The following is an 18,959-nucleotide window of genomic DNA, read 5'->3' as shown; positions in this document are numbered from 1 at the left end:
ATACTGTCTTGTCAGCTTTCCTGTTCTTTTTCTCAGGGGATGGTAGATTGGTTCCAAATCAATCTACCATCCCCTGAGAAAAAGAACAGGAAATGACATCACCCACCCAAGGAAACCTAACCAGATAAATAGAAAGCGGACATAACACCAGCGCTTCGTCGGAGGCTCACTGACGATGTTACCTAGAATGAGGTCTGAAAACGAACCTTCCAGCTCAGCGAGCAAACTCACATCCAGAATTTCTGTCCTCCTAAGAAAGGATGAGATTTGAAGCACTTGATTCTTTTTGTGCTACATCTGGGTTCTGTTATACCATCCAATATATTTCTGCAACTAAGTCTTCAGAGGAACAGAGGATAAAGATTTGTTGAGGCGACTATTCACTTGGCAGTATATTTTTCAAAAGGTTTCGATATCTGTCTATACGAACCTATTCATATCATGTTGCCACTTTAAAGTTCATGTATAATACAGAAAATATCCAAGAAGATACTAATGATTGAAGGTCTGGAAAATTTTGGGACTGCTTTTTGTTAGCTGACATTGGAAAATCACTATTTTTTAAAAAATCTATACTGTTTTATTTCCCTTTCGGCACTTTGATTGTCATGTGTCTTTGTGCCATTTCTATCTTTTTTGCCCTTTCTAGGACAATTGTTGAATGAAAAATACTAAAGTGATTCAGGTTAACTAAATATGCACCTACCTGCTCCGTAGCGCAGCAAAAAAAAATGCAACAATCAATGGCTGTCAGGTGAAGGTATTAACTTGCATGGACTGCCATGAAGGCACACTGCAATGTGGACAGTTAGGGAGGGTGTTGTGAAGTGACACAACAGGAAACCCTTCCCAACCATCTTATGCAGTGCCCTCACCAGTTATCAGCCATTAATAAGTGCTTGATTGCTGCTGCTGTGTCACTTGCTTCCTGGCTTCATGTGGGTGTTTCATTTTCCTTCAATTTCCCTATGTTTCTTAATTCCTTTGTATTGGTATGTATTGGAAAAGCTATTAATGCATTGAGTGCTATTTGCTGCAGCCTAGTCTGGCAAGATTAGTACCAGTCCATCGCAATTTAAACTGATCTGGGACAGTAGACAAAAGTTACCCTATGTATCTACACTTAATAAGCTGGTAACCATTGATTTTAACTGCCATTTCTAGAGCAACAATATTGTTGAAGACAATATTTTTGTAAGTACAAACATCACAATCACAATATGGCAATATAAATCAAATTCAGTTACAAAACTGAAAAATGTGAATTGAAACAAATGTCATGTATTCAGCTATGATTCCCTGTTTTCCGTAATCATCTAGGCAAATTTTGTTCTCGTGAAGTAAGATTAAGCTTCATTAGTGGCATTCTTTATGATACTAAATGGTTAGGTATGACTTATTCTCTTCTGGAATTAAATTGGCTTTTGGGATTTTCTCACTGACCAAGAACAGCGGCAAAATATAAAATAGGTCAAAGGTCATTTACTGTGAACATGCATGGCATAGATTTGATATTTAATGCACGTTTGGCATGAATGAGACAAAAAAAGCTATCCTGTTTTTCAGATAATGGAAGTCAATGGACAAAACTTTGAGAATATTCAGCTGCCAAAAGCATTGGAAATTCTTAGGAACAATACTCATTTGTCTATCACTGTGAAAACAAACTTGTTTGGTAGGTCTTTTATGAACTGATAATTTCGTAGATACAATTTGCGTGATTTGTTTGTTTTAAATATGTTTTCATACTAGATGTACTTCTCAGGACCATTTAAAAAAAAATGTAGGTGACTGAAATGATTAAGCGGCATTCTGGGCTATACCAGATAATGTGGATAAAAAGTTATTTTCTTGATGTCTGTAAAATGTACCGTCCCTGGCTGAATGGATAACTTGTTTCCTTACTTCCTTTAGTTTTGTTCTATGAGATGTTCAGATTGAGGTTTTTTTTTTGGTCCAATATTTATTTCTTGTACCTGAGCTGTTAAATATTTTAAATATTTATCAACTCCTCATGTATCATTTCTGCTGTCAAACCGAAGCTTTTATAGTAATATGTGCTGCATCTAAAAGGCTCTGAGTGACTCCACTTCATTTGCTGTGTTTGTGATTCATTGGCAACAAATGACTTCAAAATTATTGACCAGTTTTGAGTTTGAGTCTTTCCTTAAGTCTGCACCACAAAATTATTCATCACAGTTGATGTTTTGGTTAACTTTTTAATGCATTCTGGAGAAGTAGGTGATGCTGGAATGACTAATCTGTGCTGTCTATCTTTAACTGCACTTGAGGAGGAAGATGGTGGTGAGCTACCTCATTATTTGTATATTAATCATGTTTATTTGGATGCAGCAGGAATGGGCATTGGGAACTTACTAGAGACTTGCACCTTCAAAACCAAAAATCATAGCTTTATGTTTATGCTGTATAACTCTGTGAATAAGTCCTTACAAAAGTTGGTATGGATCGGCTTCAGTTCAATCCTCAACAAATGGCTTTCTTGAATATAACAAGAGAGCAAAGCATGAATGCCTGTAGGTAAAAGGTGGATCCCTGTGCAGCTGACCTTCTTTACCAGCTGGCCTCAGGCCAAACACCTTATGCACCTATGGAGAGACACATACAAAGCTAAACATTACCAAAAGGTGTTCTTTCCATGTGTTAAGAAGGAAACTTTAAATTCAACAAATAAGGTTATTACTTGGCTTCAGGGATTTGAAGTTTGAAATCTACAAGAAGTATCAGAGGATGCTGTCAGGTTCATGCTGTAAGTTTTCTATTGACACTTGACATTAGCATTTGAAAGAATGGACTAGGACAGAAATAATAAAAAACAAAGGATTATTATATGCAAAATAGATAAATTGATAGGGACCAAACCTGTGGCACCAGTGATGTTTCTGATTGATAATGGAGGGGAATTTGCTAATGATAAGTTTAGAAATATGTGAAAGCATGAACGTTGGTTATTAATAATAATGCTGAGATCCCTTTCAGCAACAGAGTTAAATTGATGAAATTCCACAGAAATATTCAAATGCTTAATCAGACTGCAAGTTGCCTGCTATCTTGGCGTAGACAGTTTATGTTAGACTTCATTCCAAGAGACTGGAGGACGCAGTGTCAGACTATAAAATAAGACGCAAGGTACATTCTGCACATTTTATATGCTTTGCAGGTGGGGAAATGGACAGCACTAATAAAGCATTGTATAATTTCAGCTGAGAAGAAGTCTGTATACTGCCCGCATGTAACATCAGCGGAAGGGGAACTTGTGGCCCCCATTCACATTTTCTCTGACTCCAATTAGGGTTGTCAACCCACAATTTGGGAATTAGTGCTATATGCAGAATGTAACATTATTGAGAATAATTAGTGAATGTTATAGTAGTAGCTCCTTTTTCAAAAAGTCAAAGAATTGACTAACAATCAGAAAACCTGTGACTAAATTTTATACTTCTCCAACAGTGTTTAAAGAACTTCTGTCTAGGCTCACAGAAGAGAAGAGAAATGGTGCTCCACACTTACCAAAGATTGGCGAGAAGAAAGGAAGCCGTTATTCCATTCCTGACCTGGCAGCGGATGTTGAACAAGTGATTGGATTAGATAAAGCAAGTAAGAAAACAAAGGCAAACACAGTGACTGGACGAAATAAACTGAAGAAAATATTGGGCAAAACTAGAATCAGTATCCTTCCACAAAAACCCTACAAGTAAGTTGAGACGTTTTGTTGTGAATTTCATTGAAAATGTTTTCAGAAATGTGTTTGAGAATAAGGTACGGCTACATAATGACAACACAAAAAATCTCTGTTCCTCAAGTTAGTAATCAATAGTTCACGTAAGTTGCTGAAAAGAGAGACGCGTTGCTGTAAAGAGAGACACATCGCTGAAGGTGTTCATCTTGTGCTCATCACAATAAACACAGTAATGCCAAATTATTCAGCAGGAGAAAAGAGTGTTGATTGACTGATTGAAAAGTTGTTCCTGATTAGCGGCATCATTACCTTGGAGGAGAAAAGGGAAACTGTAGGCTCCCTAAGCTCCAGGGTAGTCCAGAAAGGCACAGATCTTGAACATATTCCTTTTCTTTTCAGTGAATGGGTAAGTGCATGTGAATGCATGCGGTTCGAGCAAGTGTAAATGAGCCATTTTATGAGCTGGATTGATTATTTTAAATTGGTGGTTAATGTAATTGTTACCACAATTGAATTGTTCAGCAGGTGCTACTCAGTTGCAAATCCTATCAAACAGTAACCATTTTGTTTTGGATTTTGCAAGTGTAGACTGGTTGTTACAATCTATATTCTGCCTATTACAAACAACATGCAGTTTGGTTAGCGACCCATAAAGATGAGCAAGGCCACCTATTTGTAGAACCACAAGAGATGGAAGGAGATACTAAGAAAGTATTTTGCATTGGAGATTACCGTGGAGAAGGATTTGGAAGATAGAGAACATGGGGGAGAAATAGTAATATTTTTTAAGAATATCCTCTTAGGTAAGGTACGAGAAGATTGGAGATTGGCTAACCTGGTGCCACTATTTAAGAAAGGTGGTAAGGAAAAGCCAAGGAACTATAGACTGGTGAGCCTGACATCGGTGGTGGGCAAGTTGATGGAGTGGTGGTGGGCAAGTTGATGGAGTGGATCCTGAGGGATAGGGTTTACATGTATTTGGAAAGACAAGGACTGATTAAGGCTAGTCAGTATGACTTTGTGCATGGGAAATAGTGTCTGTCAAACTTGATTGTGATTTTTGAAGAAGTAATAAAGAGGATGGATGAAGGCAGAGCGGTGGACGTGATGTGTCTCGACTTCAGTAAAGCATTTGATAAGGTTCCTCATGGAAGACTGGTTAGCAAATTTAAATCTCACAGTATAGAGGAAGAACTAGCTATTGGATACAGAACTGGCTCGAAGGTGGAAGACAGAGGATGGTGGTGGTGGGTTGCTATTCAGACTGAGAGGCCTGCGACCAGCAGTGTGCCACAAAGATCAATGCTGGGTACATTGCTTTTCGTCATGTATATAAATGATTTGGATGTGAGCATAGGAGGTATGATCAGTAAGTTTTCAGGGGACAACAGGTTAGTGGACAGCAAAGAATGTTATCTCAGAGTACAACGGGGCCTTGGTCCGAAGTGCCAATAGGCTGAGGAGCAGCAGATGTAGTTTAATTTAGATAATTGTGAGGTGCTGCACTTTGAACAGGCAAATCAGAGCAGAACTTGTACACTTAATGGTAAAGTCTTGGGGAGTGTTGCTGAGCAAAGGGACCTTGGAGTGCTGTTCACAGTTCCTAAAAGTGGATTTGCAGGTTCATAGGATAGTGAAGAAGGCATTTGGTATGCTTGCTTTTTATTGGTGAGGGCATTGTTAATAGGGGTTGGTAGGTCATATTGCAGTTGTACAGGACATTGATTAAGCCACTATTGAAATACTGCGTGCAGTTACGGTCTACCTGCTATGTGAAGGATGTTGTGAAATGGTTCAGAAAAGATTTACAAAGGTGTTGCCAGAGTTGGAGTGTTTGAGCAACTAGAAGATGCTGAATAGACTGGGGCTGTTTTCCCTGGAGTGTCAGAGGCTGAGGGATGACTTTGTAAAGGTTTATAAAATGATGAGAGGCATGGAGAGGGTAAATAGACAAGGTCTTTTCCTTGGTGTAGGCATGTCAAAAACTAGGGCGACACAGGTTTAAGGTGAGAGGGGAAAGATTTAAATGGGATCTAAGGGGAAACTTTTTCACATAGAGAGTGGTGCAAATATGGAATGAGCTGCCAGAACACGTCGTGGACGCTGGTACAATCACAACATTGAAAAGGCATCTGGATGCTTATATGAATAGGAAGGGTTTACAGGGAGGTGGGTTAATTAGATTTATTTAGGATATCTGGTTGGCATAGATGAGTTGGACCAAAAGGTCTGTTTCCATGCTGTATATCTCTATCACTCTATTTAACGATTTAAGTTTCAGTTTATCATTGTTCAGATGACTACGTGACTTCACGACGTTGTTTCTAGTCCCATACTCAGAGGCCTCCAGTCTTCATCCTGTTGCGTCCCTGCCCTGAATCCCTTTTGATTCCCCTCTCATCACACCTTGCCAGCTCTTGTTCCCACATTCTCTTCTTGTCTTTTAAATTTCCATTGTGTGTTATTGTTCAGATTTCCATTTTAAATGTGCACTTTGAATCTTTATCTTTCTACTTTGTACAATAGATTTTGTACCCAGGTACCATTTGTACCCAAGAAGGCACTGAGAATGGCAATATTATATACTTCACTGTATTTGAGCATATCTGATAGTAAAATGATGTACCACCCTCCACCTTACTGTTTCTGCCATTAGATGGAGCCTGGTCATCAGCTGAGTTTAAGTTTTCATGGGTGCTATATTTACTACACCTGTGTTCGTTTCTTCTATGTTTCTTAAGAACTGTAGAACCCCTACAGTGTGGAAACAGGCCATTCAGCCCAGCAAGTCCACACTGTCCTCCTGAAGAGCATCCCACCCAGACCTATTTCCAATGTCTAACCTAAACATCCCTGGGTTCAATGGACAATTTATCATAGCCAGTCCACCTAACCTGCACATCTTTGGACAGTGGGAGGAAACTGGAGCACCCAGAGGAATCCCACACAGACACGGGGAGTATGTGCAAACTCCACACAGGCAGTTGCCCAAGGCTGGAATCGAACCTGGGTCCCTGGCGCTGTGAGGCAGCAGTGCTAACCATTGTGCTACCCCAAAGGTTATTTTATTTATGAATGCAGGTATTTAGGAATGTACAATATTTTAATTTAATAATAGCTTAAAAGTTGTTTAGTGCTGTGAGCTCGTAGAATCCCAACAGTGTGGAAATAGGCCATTCAGCCCAAGTCCACACCAACGCTCCAAAGATCATCCTACCCAGACCCACCCCTCTACCCTATCCCTTTTAACCCTGCATTTCTCATGGCTTCCCATGTAGCTGGCACATCCCATGACCTGCACGTTTTTGTATTGTGGGAGGAAACCGGAGCATCCAGAGGAAACAGATGCAGACACAGAGGGAATGTGCAAACTCAACACAGTTGCCCAAGGCTGGGATCACACCTGGATCGCTGGTTCTCTGAGACAGCAGTGCTAGCCCCTAAGCCAACATACCACCCCTTGCTTGCTAACTGTACAGTGTTTATTTTATGGTTAGTGATGTTTTAGAACATAGAACATAGAACAGTACAGCACAGAACAGGCCCTTCAGCCCACAATGTTGTGCCGACCATTGATCCTCATGTATGCACCCTCAAATTTCTGTGACCATATACATGTCCAGCAGTCTCTTAAATGACCCCAATGACCTTGCTTCCACAACTGCTGCTGGCAACGCATTCCATGCTCTCACAACTCTCTGCGTAAAGAACCTGCCTCTGACATCCCCTCTATACTTTCCACCAACCAGCTTAAAACTACGACCCCTCGTGCTAGCCATTTCTGCCCTGGGAAATAGTCTCTGGCTATCAACTCTATCTATGCCTCTCATTATCTTGTATACCTCAATTAGGTCCCCTCTCCTCCTCCTTTTCTCCAATGAAAAGAGACCGAGCTCAGTCAACCTCTCTTCATAAGATAAGCCCTCCAGTCCAGGCAGCATCCTGGTAAACCTCCTCTGAACCCTCCAAAGCATCCACATCTTTCCTATAATAGGGCGCCCAGAACTGGACGCAGTATTCCAAGTGCGGTCTAACCAAAGTTTTATAGAGCTGCAACAAGATCTCACGACTCTTACACTCAATCCCCCTGTTAATGAAAGCCAAAACACCATATGCTTTCTTAACAACCCTGTCCACTTGGGTGGCCATTTTAAGGGATCTATGTATCTGCACACCAAGATCCCTCTGTTCCTCCACGCTGCCAAGAATCCTATCCTTAATCCTGTACTCAGCTTTCAAATTCGACCTTCCAAAATGCATCACCTCGCATTTATCCAGGTTGAACTCCATCTGCCACCTCTCAGCCCATCTCTGCATCCTGTCAATGTCCCGCTGCAGCCTACAACAGCCCTCTACACTGTCAACGACACCTCCGACCTTTGTGTCGTCTGCAAACTTGCTGACCCATCCTTCAATTCCCTCGTCCAAGTCATTAATAAAAATTACAAACAGTAGAGGCCCAAGGACAGAGCCCTGTGGAACTCCACTCACCACTGACTTCCAGGCAGAATATTTTCCTTCTACTACCACTCGCTGTCTTCTGTTCTGCAGGCTATTGCAGCTTTGAATAAACACATCTGTAATGAATAGTATTTCAATCTCCTAAGGTTTTGAAGTAGATTTGTAAATCGGGTTGTGGGTGTTGCAGTTGGTTGGCTCGCTAAGTTTCATTGGAGGCTGCACTAATGATGTTACCCAGTATGGTAAAGAAACATCCGCAGAGCAACAAATCAGCTCAGCGAGCCAACCAACCTCAACAGTATTTCAGTCAATACAGTATTTATTTTGAGCAAAAATGTTTGCAGGAACCTAACTCTGACTTGACTATTAATACCTACAAGAACCTTGTTTCACGTCTTGTCTCTCTTTATGCGACCACAACTTAAATGAGAACCTATTTATTGACAAGCTGGTTGAATTCTGCAGGACGTAGTTAGTAGACTTAAGCATGTGGCAGGTAGTGGTCCAACATGTGGAAGAAGTTTCCTTGATCTCATGCTCACTAAAGCTCACTGATCTATCTGTCTGTTAGTAAGAATGACTTCAGTGTAGCCCTTGTGGAAACTGGGTTTGTCTTTACACCAAGGACAGTCTGCATAACGTTACACAGCTCTATCACCATATCAAATAGAATCAGTTTAGAGCTAGCAGTTTGAACTCTACATTCATGATGTTATTGTGTTGATATTAATGGTGACTAAATTATATTCAGCCAAAATATATGGCCTTTTAGGCTAGTATATCCTTCACACTGCCATCAGGCCAGGAGACCAGATCTACTTCAAAGAAGAGTGCAGGAAGCATATCAGGAGCGGAACCAGACATATATAAAGTTGAGGCACCAGCCTAATGGAGCTACAAAACAGGGCTAAATTCACGACAAAGAATAAGACCAGCATGGGTTAAGAAATCCCACCATCTGTTAATCAGATCATATCTTTGCAGTCCAGACATGTTCATCCTGGTTGATAATTAAGCAGTTGACTGAAAGAAATCTGCGAATGTTCCCTTCCTGAACAATATGGAATGCAGAATATGAATGGAAAAGATAATAAATAACCTTGGTGGTTATCAGCCAGAGTTTCCAAGAGGAAGATCCTATTTCTGCTTCCTCCTGAGCTTCTTGTCATCACACGTGCCACTCCTCAGCTTATTCAGTTCACTCTGTTTAATATCAAGAAATGATTGAACTCACTGTATTAATGGTTAATTGTTTGTGTTGCTGCCTGATTGGTTTACTTGAACTTGCAGAAAGCTTTCTTTATGGTCTTACATAAGAGACTAGCCTATAAAATTAAAATGTATGGGGCTGGGGCTATTGTACTGACATGGATAGAGAACTGGTTAGCAGATTGGAAACAAAGAGTAGGAATAATAAATGAGTCTTTTTCCAAGTGGCAGTCAATGACTAGTGTAGTATCACTGAGATCAGCGCTTGGACCCAACAATTCGCAATATTTATTTATGATTTAGATAGGGAAACTAAATGTAATACCTCCAGTATTGCAGATTACACAAAGCTGGTGGGAGGGTGAACTGTGAGGACAATGCAGAGATTCTTCGATGTGATCTGAACAAGTTGAGTGAGTGTGCATATGCTTTGCAGATCAAGTATAATGTGGATGAATAAGCGTTATCTACTTTAGTAACAAAAACATGAAGGTAGATTATTATCTGATTACCAATGGATTGGGAAAGAGGGGAGGTGTAGTGAGACCCAGTGTCCTTGTCTACCACTTGCTGAAAGTAAGCGTACAGGTGTTGAAGAAGCAAATAGCACATTGCTTTTCATAGTGAGAGGAAATGAGTATAGAAGATATACAGTTGTACACAACCTTGATGAGATCACATCTAGAGTATTGTACACAGTTTTAGTCTCAAAGATATTTTTGCTATGGAGGGAGTGCAAATGCAATAATCAACCTGACATATGAAGGAAGACTGGTTCAGTTAGAACTGTATTCACTGAAGCTTAGGAGGTCTCATACAAATTATAAAATTCTAAAAGGACTGTACAGGATAAATGCAGTTAGGATGTTCCCAGTGACTCATGAGTCCAAACCATGGGTCATTGCCTAAGGATCCAGGATAGACCATTAAGACTCATATAAGGAAAAATCCCCTCCAACCTGATTTTCCCAGTATGACTGCATGTTAAAGTACCCTATAATTATCCTTTCTTGCATATCTCTTTTTAGCTCCTCAGTTATTTTCTGACCAACACCTTGACAGCTTCCAGGAGGCCTATATATAACACCCATCAAAGTCTTTTTGTTTTAAACCTTTCCTGATTCCTCAAGTCTACCCACACAGATTTCATGCCATCCAACTCCATACCACTTGTTGCTATAATTTAGTTTCATTTCTTACTGTCAAGGCAGCTATGCCCTCTGTGACTACCTGCCTGTTTTTCAAGAGGACTTGTATCCTTAGATATTTAGTTTTCATCCCTGATTCCCTTGTAGCCACATCTCAGTGATACTGACAACATTGTACCCACTAATTTCAATCTGCATGACATGCTCATTGACCTTATTCCATGTACCGCGTGCATTTTTGTGCAGCACCCTCACACCTCATTGACTCATAGATGTCCCATTATGTGTTTTTCCTGAAGTCAAATTCCTGAACCTTCCCAAATTTTCTATCCCATGACCTGTTCTAGAAACTTTAATAACCTCTGCTATCCTAACCTCTCTAACTTTGCCTATAATTTTCCATGCAACTGCACCCACTGAACACCACCACTATGTTGTTGCTGTCAAAGAGACATGGTTGGAAGAGGGACAGATGGGCAGCTTAATGTTCCAGGAAGTCCATGTTTGAGACAAGACAGAGGGGGAGGCGAAAATGGTGGGGAGTTGCATTACTGGTTAGGGAGCGTATCACAGCTGTGTTGTGGAGGTAACTTGCAGCAAGGCATTATGGGTAGACCTCAGGAATACGAAGGATGCAATCACAATGTTGAAATTGTGCTGCAGACCTCCCAGCAGGGAATAGAGGAAGAGATACGTAGTCAGATTCAAGAAGGATGTGAAAGTAACAGGGTTGTTGTGGTGGGTAATCTTAACTGCCCCCCCCCCCCCCCCCGCCATATTGACTGGAACTTACTTAGTGCTAAGAGTGTAGATGAGCAGTAATTTATTACGTGTGCCCAGGAAGATATTATGAAACTGTTTGTGGATAGCCCAACAAGGAAGGGGGCCATACTGGACTTGGTATTGGGAAATGAGCCCAACCAGGTGATCAAAGTTTCAATGGGGGAGCCTTTTGGGAATAGTGACCGTAATTCTGTAAGTTTTTGGATAAGGACAATAGGGACCTTGAATGAAAGTGTTAAGTTGGGGTAAGTCCATCTGTAATCGAAATAGGCAAGAATCGAAGAATGTGGATTGGGGACAATGTTTTGAGGATAAATCCACAACTGACATGTGGGAGTCTTTTAAGACCAGTTGATTAGAGTGCAGGACTGTGTGTTTCTGTTAAAATGAAGGACAAGAATGAAAGGATTTGGGAACCTTGGATGACAGGGAAAATCATCAGCTTAGTCAAAAAGAAAAGGAAGCATACCTCAGGTCTAGGCGACTAAAAACAGATGAAGTACATGAAGAATATCAAAAAGTTGGAAGGACCTCAAACAGGGAGTTAGGAGGGCTAAAAGGTCATGAAATGCCTGTAGCCTGCAGGGTTAAAGAGATTCCCAAGGCATTCCATACTTAGATTAGTAGCAAGGGGGTAGCTAGGGAAAGAGTAGGCCCACTCGAGGATAAAGGAAGGAGGTTGTGTGTGGAGCCAGAAGAAATGGGTGAGATCCTTAATGAGTACTTTACACAGGCATTCATCAAAGAGAGGGACGTGTAGGATATTGAGATTAGGGAAACGAGCGTGAATACTCTTGGGCAAGTCAACATAATGAAGGAAGTAGTGTTGGATGTCTCGAAATGCATTAAAGTGGACACATCCCCAGGGCCAGATAGAATTTATCTCAGGATACCGTGGGAAACAAGGCAGGAAATAACTGCAGCTTTAACAGATGTCTTTGCATTGTTGTTGGCCTCAGGCAAGGTTCCAGATGACTAGAGAATGACCAGTGTTGTTCCTTTGCTTAAGAAGGGAAACTGCGAAAGTCCAGTTAGTCACAGGCTAGTTAGTCTGACATCAGTGGTGGGGAAGCTGTTGACAAGATACTGAGAGACAGGATTTATTCATATTTGGAAGCAAATGGACTTGCTAGTGATATGCAGCATGGGTTTCTGCAGGGAAGGCCATGTCTCACCAATGTGATGGAGTTTTTTAGGAGGTGATAAGAATGATTGATAAGGGAATGGCAGTGCGTAATCTCTAAATAGACTTTAATGAGGCATATGATAAAGTACCTTGGCTGGAGTTTCATGGGATTTGGGGTGTGCTGGCTAGAGGAATACGGATCTGGCTTGGTCAGAGAAAACAGAATAGCGGTGGAAGTGTGCTTTTTAGAATGCAGATCAGTTGCTAGTGGTGTTCTTCAGGGATCAATGCTGGGACCTTTGCTATAACATACACAAATGATCTGGAGGCAAATGTAGATGGTCTGATGAGCAAGTTTGCAGATGACACCAAAATTGGCAGTGTTGCAGATATTGGAGAGGATTGTCAAAAGATATAGCCGGATATAGATAGATTATGGATTTGGGCAGGGAAATGGTAGATAGAGTTTAATCTGGACATATGGGAGCTGGTGCATTTTGGAAAATCAAATTCAGGTGAGAATTATACAATAAATGCCAGAACCCTTCGGAGTATTGACATACAGCAGGATCTGGGCGTACAGGTCCACAGATGCCTGAAAGTGGCATCACAGGTGGATAAAGTGATCAAGAAAGCATACAGCTAACTTGCCTTCATCGACTGGGGCATCAAATATAAAAATTAGTAAGTTACGTTACAACTGTATAAAACTTTAGGCCACATTTGGAATATTGGCAATTTTGGTTGCCACTCAACTGGAAGGACGTGGATGTTTTGGAGTGGGTGCAGAGAATGTTTACCAGGATGTTGTCTGTTCTGGAGGGTTTTAGATATGAGGAGAGGTTGGATAAACACAAGTTGCTTTCAGTGAAAAGACAGAACTTTCTTACACAGTGATTCATGTGTGAAATGAACTAACAGAGGAAGAGTGGATGCGAGTACAGTTACAACATTTAAAAGGCATTTGGATATGTCCGTGAATAGGAAACGTTTGGAGGAATATAGGCCAAGTGCAGGCAAGTGCGGCTAGTTTAGTTTGGGAGCATGGTTGGTGTGGACTAGTTGGCCCAAAGGGTCTGTTTCAGTTCTGTATGACACTGTTACATGGTAGAAGTCTACAAAATTAAGAGAGGCAGAGATAGATAGAGTTGATATGATAGAGGCTTTTTCCCAGGTGGAAGGGTCAACTACAAAATGGCACAGGTTTAGGTGTGAGGGGAAGTTTAGGAGAGAAGTGTGGGGAGCATTTTTCTAACAGTGGATGGTGGGTACATTGCCAGTGGAGTTGCTGGAAGCAGGCACATTAGTGATACTTAAGGCGTAGTTACGCAATTCACAAGACTCTAGGCACAACATGAGTCAGATAAAGCCTGTCCTATCATAACAGCTCCCTTCTCCAGAAGTGGTCCCATTGTCCCATGAATTTTTTCCCACACCAATCTTTGAGCCACACTTTTTTACTTTTTTCATCTTGTTGAGCCTGTGCCAATTAGCTCATGCCTTACATTGTAATCTGAAGATTATTACCTTTTTGGTTTTGCTTTTTAATGTAGCCCCTAGCTGCCTATATTCTCTCAGCAAAACCTCTTTCCTCCTTCCGCCTGTATTGTTAGTACCTATGTGAACCACGATAACTGGATCTTTCCTCCCTCGCCCAGATGAGATGTCATGAATGTGGGTACCAGGCTGGCAACCAGCCTTTGGGACTCTCAGTCCTAGATGTGGAGAACCAGTGTCTATTCTCCTGACTGTACAATCCCTGATTTATAATTACATCTCTCTCCTCCCTCTTGTAGGGCTCCCTATACCATGTTGCTGTGGTCAGTTTGTTCATCCTCCCTACAACCCCCCGTGCCCCCATCCTCGTCCACTCGGTGAGCAAGAATCTCACACTTGCTGGACAAGCTCAAGTGCTGAGGCTCCTTCAGCACTAATTTCCTGGATCCCTCTACCTGCATCACTCACAGTGACACCCTCTTGTCCTTGACCACTGAATTCAAGGGAATTTGTCTACAGATGTGACTGCCTCCTGAAATACTGAGTCCATGTAGTGTTTCTCCCTCCCTGATGTGTTAGTGTTTGAAGCTCAGACTTCAGCTCATCAATTCTGAGCTGTTGTTATTCAAGCAAACAACGCTTGCTACAGATGTGGTAACTACGAACCACAGTAGGTCCAGCAGCTGTTAGATCATGCAGTTACAACACATAACCTGGGCCTACATTTATTTTATTTCCCAAGTTCTTAATTTATCTTCTTAAAAGTCTCACATTGGTCCTTTAGTTTATAACCTGTAAATATTTCTCCTGTTTACCTTTAATTTTTAATTAATCTGTAATAGATAGTAAAATTAGCAGCTATGACCAACCAGTGAACTCTCAGTTCGATGGTGTCACTTTGGTGCTTGGCCCCGACACCTTACAAACTATGAAGCAAAAAGCTTCCTTCTCTGCCAAGTTCCTGAGCAACCTCCAGGTTCCCTGAGCTATATACTTGCTTTGGCTGTGTCTCACCTGAAATGTGATCTCTCCTTCCTGAAAGTAACAGCTTTCTGTATTTTTAAGGCTTAATGTTCTTAGTTAATATTGTGCTTGAACCTGCTACTGCTTGCCCCAGCATCAATTCAAGCTCTACTTATTGATTTACATGATTTAAAATATATACTGCATATTGATTCAGTTGAGGAGATTCATCAAATGCTCTATCCAGTGAGCACTGACTGTGTCTGTTTATGAGCACCAGTCCATTCTTAGCCCTCAGCTAAGTCATTTGGATGTTTGGGTCGCAGGTTGTCTTGTCTACACTGAAGAATTCAAGCACACCATAGCTGTTAGTGAGTTGCTAGATTTCCTGTGTTCCTTCCAACTACTGTCTGATTGTTTTAGTTAGGAGGTCAGCCTTGGCATTTATTTGCCAGTAAACCTGCTTTCTTTCCCTGGAGGTTTGGTGGGTTTTTTTTCTAGCTGAGGAGCATCTTGCCCTTGGACATTAGTAGCTCCTAGATTCCATCATCGTATCCTCAAACCATTCTTGTTGCCACCGTTAGACTGGCATTATCCCCCACATCTTACTCCACTATATTGAATACTACATCAGCGCTGCCTTGTGTAGAATGAGGAGCTCGAACAGTTCATCAACTTTACTAACACCTTTCACCACAACCTCAAATTCACCTGGACCATCTCTGATATTTCCTTCTCCTTTCTGGACCCCTCTGTCTCCATCTCTGGTGACCGCCTCAAAACCGACATCTGTTTCATGGTCACCGACTCCCACAGCTACCTGGACCATACCTCTTCTCACCCACCCTCTTGCAAGATTGCGATCCCCTACTCCTAATTCCTCCGCTTTGCAAGACAGAGCATCCTAGATGTCCTGCTATTTCAAGGACTATAACTTGCCCCATCCAGGGATCAAAAATACCCTCAACTGCATCTCTTGCACTTCCCACACTTCTACCCTCACACCCCCCTCCCTAACAAAAATAAAGACAGAATTCCCCCTTGTCCTTACACATCACCCCACCAACATTCACTCCAGCGTATCATTATCTGCCACCTGCAATCCGACGCTGCAACCAAAGAAATATTTCCTTCCCCACCCCCATCTGCCTTTCATAGGGCCTGGACTCTCTGCAACTCACTCAACCGCTCCACAGTCCCCATTAACCCCCCCACACCTGGCACTTTTCTCTGCAGCCACAGGAAGCACTGCACTTGCCCCTACACCTCCTTCCTTACCTCCATTCAAGGCCCAAAACAAACCTATCATATTGGACAGGGGTTCATCTGCATACCTGTCAACTTCCACTGCTCCCGATGTGGCCCTCTCTATATTGGTGAGACCAAGCATAGACTTGGAGACCATTTTGTAGGGCATCTTCGCTCTGTATGCAGCAAACAACAGCACCTTCCAGTCACCAACCATTTAAACTCTCCTTCCCACTCCCTGGGTGACATGTCCATCCTGGGCCTCCTCCAGTGCCACAATGACACCACCTGCAAACTGGAGGAGCAACGTCTCATATTCCACCTCAGAACCTTAGGGCCCGATGGTCTAAATATGGAATTAACCAGTTTTAAAATCTTCCACCCCCGGCCTCATCTGATGTCCAACCCTCCCTGTTTGACCTGACATAACCTGTCCATCTTCTTCTCTCCCACCTATCCGTCCCTCCTATCCCACTGACCAATCCCCACCACTCCTGACCTGCACCCACCTATCACCGTACCACCTACCTGCCCCAGCCCCACCCCCACCCCATCAACTCCCTTCTCCCTCCCCATTTCTGAAGAATGGTCCCAACCCGAAACATCAACTTTCCTGCTTCTTTGCTGCTGTGTTCCTCCAGCTCCACACTGTTGTTTTAATCTCTTTTTGATGGGTTTAAGGGCAGAGCAGGCGTTCTGCGGTTCAAGTTCATTGGAATATTGCCAGATTGACTGAGAAGCACTGTCTGAGTAGGAGTTGCTTCAGAGAGTTCTTTAGTCTATTGACATTGAATTTAGACTTGAAATAATCCAAATTAACCAATGTTTGGCCCAGCTGGCATTGGTTCCTTTTCTTTTTAAATGTATATTGATGACACAAAATGCCATATTTTTCTGTTGGCCAGTAATTTGTTTCTCTTCCTTTTACCTGAAAACCATTGTTTCAGGGGCTATTTGTGTAAAAATTCAATGACCATATTGGAGTAACTGTTCCGTTAACTCAAAGGCATCAAGGAATTTTTTCTCTACGTGACATTCACCTTTTTAGTTCTGCAGAACAACAGCCTTAGTGTACATTCTAAACACGGAAATTTGTGGCTGCATTGATTTAATGACTCCATATGTTTAAATGGGCCTTATTAATAGTGCTTACTTCAATTTTAACATTTGTTTTCTGTAGATGAATTGTGACCAGCCAGTTGATTTTAAAGAAGGAATGCAGTTAAAATTGAAAAGCTGAATTTCCTGTTGATAGTTTTTGTCTTTGTTTACTTCTAAGGATCAAATAATTAATTTCATTATAAAACTCCTTAAGTCTGTTTGTAGGTTTGCATTTATTTTTTGCTTTGAAATCTTTCACCACTGGTTAATCTTGTGGCCCCTAATATTTTCCAAGCTTCTAGCATGTTTATAATTCTTTTAAAAAAAAAGAAATTTGCATTAACTTTTTGAATTAATTTTTTTTAATTGTTGAACTCTTTATTATTTGTGTTGAAAATATTTGTTTGGTATTCTCCTCCATTCTCAAGCTGAATAAAATAGTTTCTCATAAATGAAGTAGGATAGCAAGACTTGCTGGTATTTTTTTTCCCTACTTCCTTCACCAAGTCATTTTAAAAATACTATTGTCCTCATATTGACTTTTCTTCTGGCAAATGGAAGAATGTGATTAGTGATTTTTACATGGGAATATTGTATTTAATCTAATGTCTGCACATATGTTCATTTTTGGAAAGATCACTGAAACTAATTATTGAAGTGAAAAGTGTGGCTGTTTCTAGGAGTTCCATTCTAGAAGTCTAGCAGCACAGAAAGTGACAATGTACTGTTATTAACATTGACTTGGAAATTAAAAGCAATAGCACAACTTAACCATAGACAGAAAGAGCAATTAATGCCCAAAGAAGTTATGAAGATTCGCAATTTTCTCAACTCCCAGGTTATGGATGCTTCATCTTTGAATATATTCAAGGCTGAGGTAGACAGATTTTTGATCTCCCAGGGAATCTAGTGATAACGGAGGGTTGGGACAGGCAGGTAAGTGGAGTAGAAGCTGAATATCGTGATCAAATTGAACGATAGAGCAAACTTGAAGATCTGTATGGCCTGCTTTTGCTCTTAGTTCATGAGTTTCTACATACTTCAGATTGCAGATATTGTGGCTGTACCCATTTTGGGAAAAATAATGTAATATTAGCAGTAATTGATTATATGATATAAAAAATTCTGAAAGTGCAATGATAGAATCATCTGTGTCTACAATAGAACCTTATGCAAAATTGTAATTATTTTCAAGAAAAGCAGAATTCAAAACAGAAACTTTTGCTCAAGTTCTATAAAAGTTTAGCATATTGATAAGAGTATTCTGCTCAGTTCTTGTCTCCATTTATAAAAAGGAGTTGAGACAAAAATAGGAAATAATAGTTGAGTTAGGCCTCTTTTCTCCAGAAAAGAGAAGCCCAAGAAGGGACTTGATGGCGGTCTTCAAAATTATGAAGTTATTTGATGAGAAGCATGTGTAGAATGTTTTTCTACTTGACTAGCCTACAGAGGCTATAAAAATTATGAGATAGTTAATGAGAAACAGCACTTAAAGAGTGGCTCGAATTTAGAACTTGCTACCACTTGGCAAATTTCAGTCAATAACAGAGCCACTTAAAAAGCTGCTGGATAAGAACATAATAAGGGAAATAACTTGAAGGATATATTGATAAATTAGATGAGATTAGAGTGGTTGGAGTTCACTTGGAGCATAAAAACAAGTTTCCAATTTTGATGCTGTATTTGGCTCGCAGGTAAGATTTCAAACCCATCCATGTCCACACCA

General features: G+C 41.0%; 1 protein-coding gene across 16 annotated transcripts in view; it reads left to right on the top strand.

Moving 5' to 3' along the window:
- rapgef2b (Rap guanine nucleotide exchange factor 2b) overlaps window positions 1–18,959 on the top strand; it is a 387,135-nt gene that overhangs the window by 292,411 nt on the left and 75,765 nt on the right. For all 16 annotated transcript variants that reach the window (XM_048527135.2, XM_048527035.2, XM_048527046.1 and 13 more), the window contains 2 exons: window positions 1,567–1,675; window positions 3,469–3,712. In XM_048527135.2, coding sequence (XP_048383092.1) covers window positions 1,567–1,675; window positions 3,469–3,712 — 353 coding nt within the window. The remainder of the gene's footprint in view (window positions 1–1,566; window positions 1,676–3,468; window positions 3,713–18,959) is intronic.

Source organism: Stegostoma tigrinum, chromosome 1 (genome assembly GCF_030684315.1).
Source record: "Stegostoma tigrinum isolate sSteTig4 chromosome 1, sSteTig4.hap1, whole genome shotgun sequence".
Lineage (NCBI taxonomy): Eukaryota > Metazoa > Chordata > Chondrichthyes > Orectolobiformes > Stegostomatidae > Stegostoma > Stegostoma tigrinum.
Note: the sequence above shows the minus strand (reverse complement) of the source record. Positions and strands in the feature narration are given on the sequence as shown.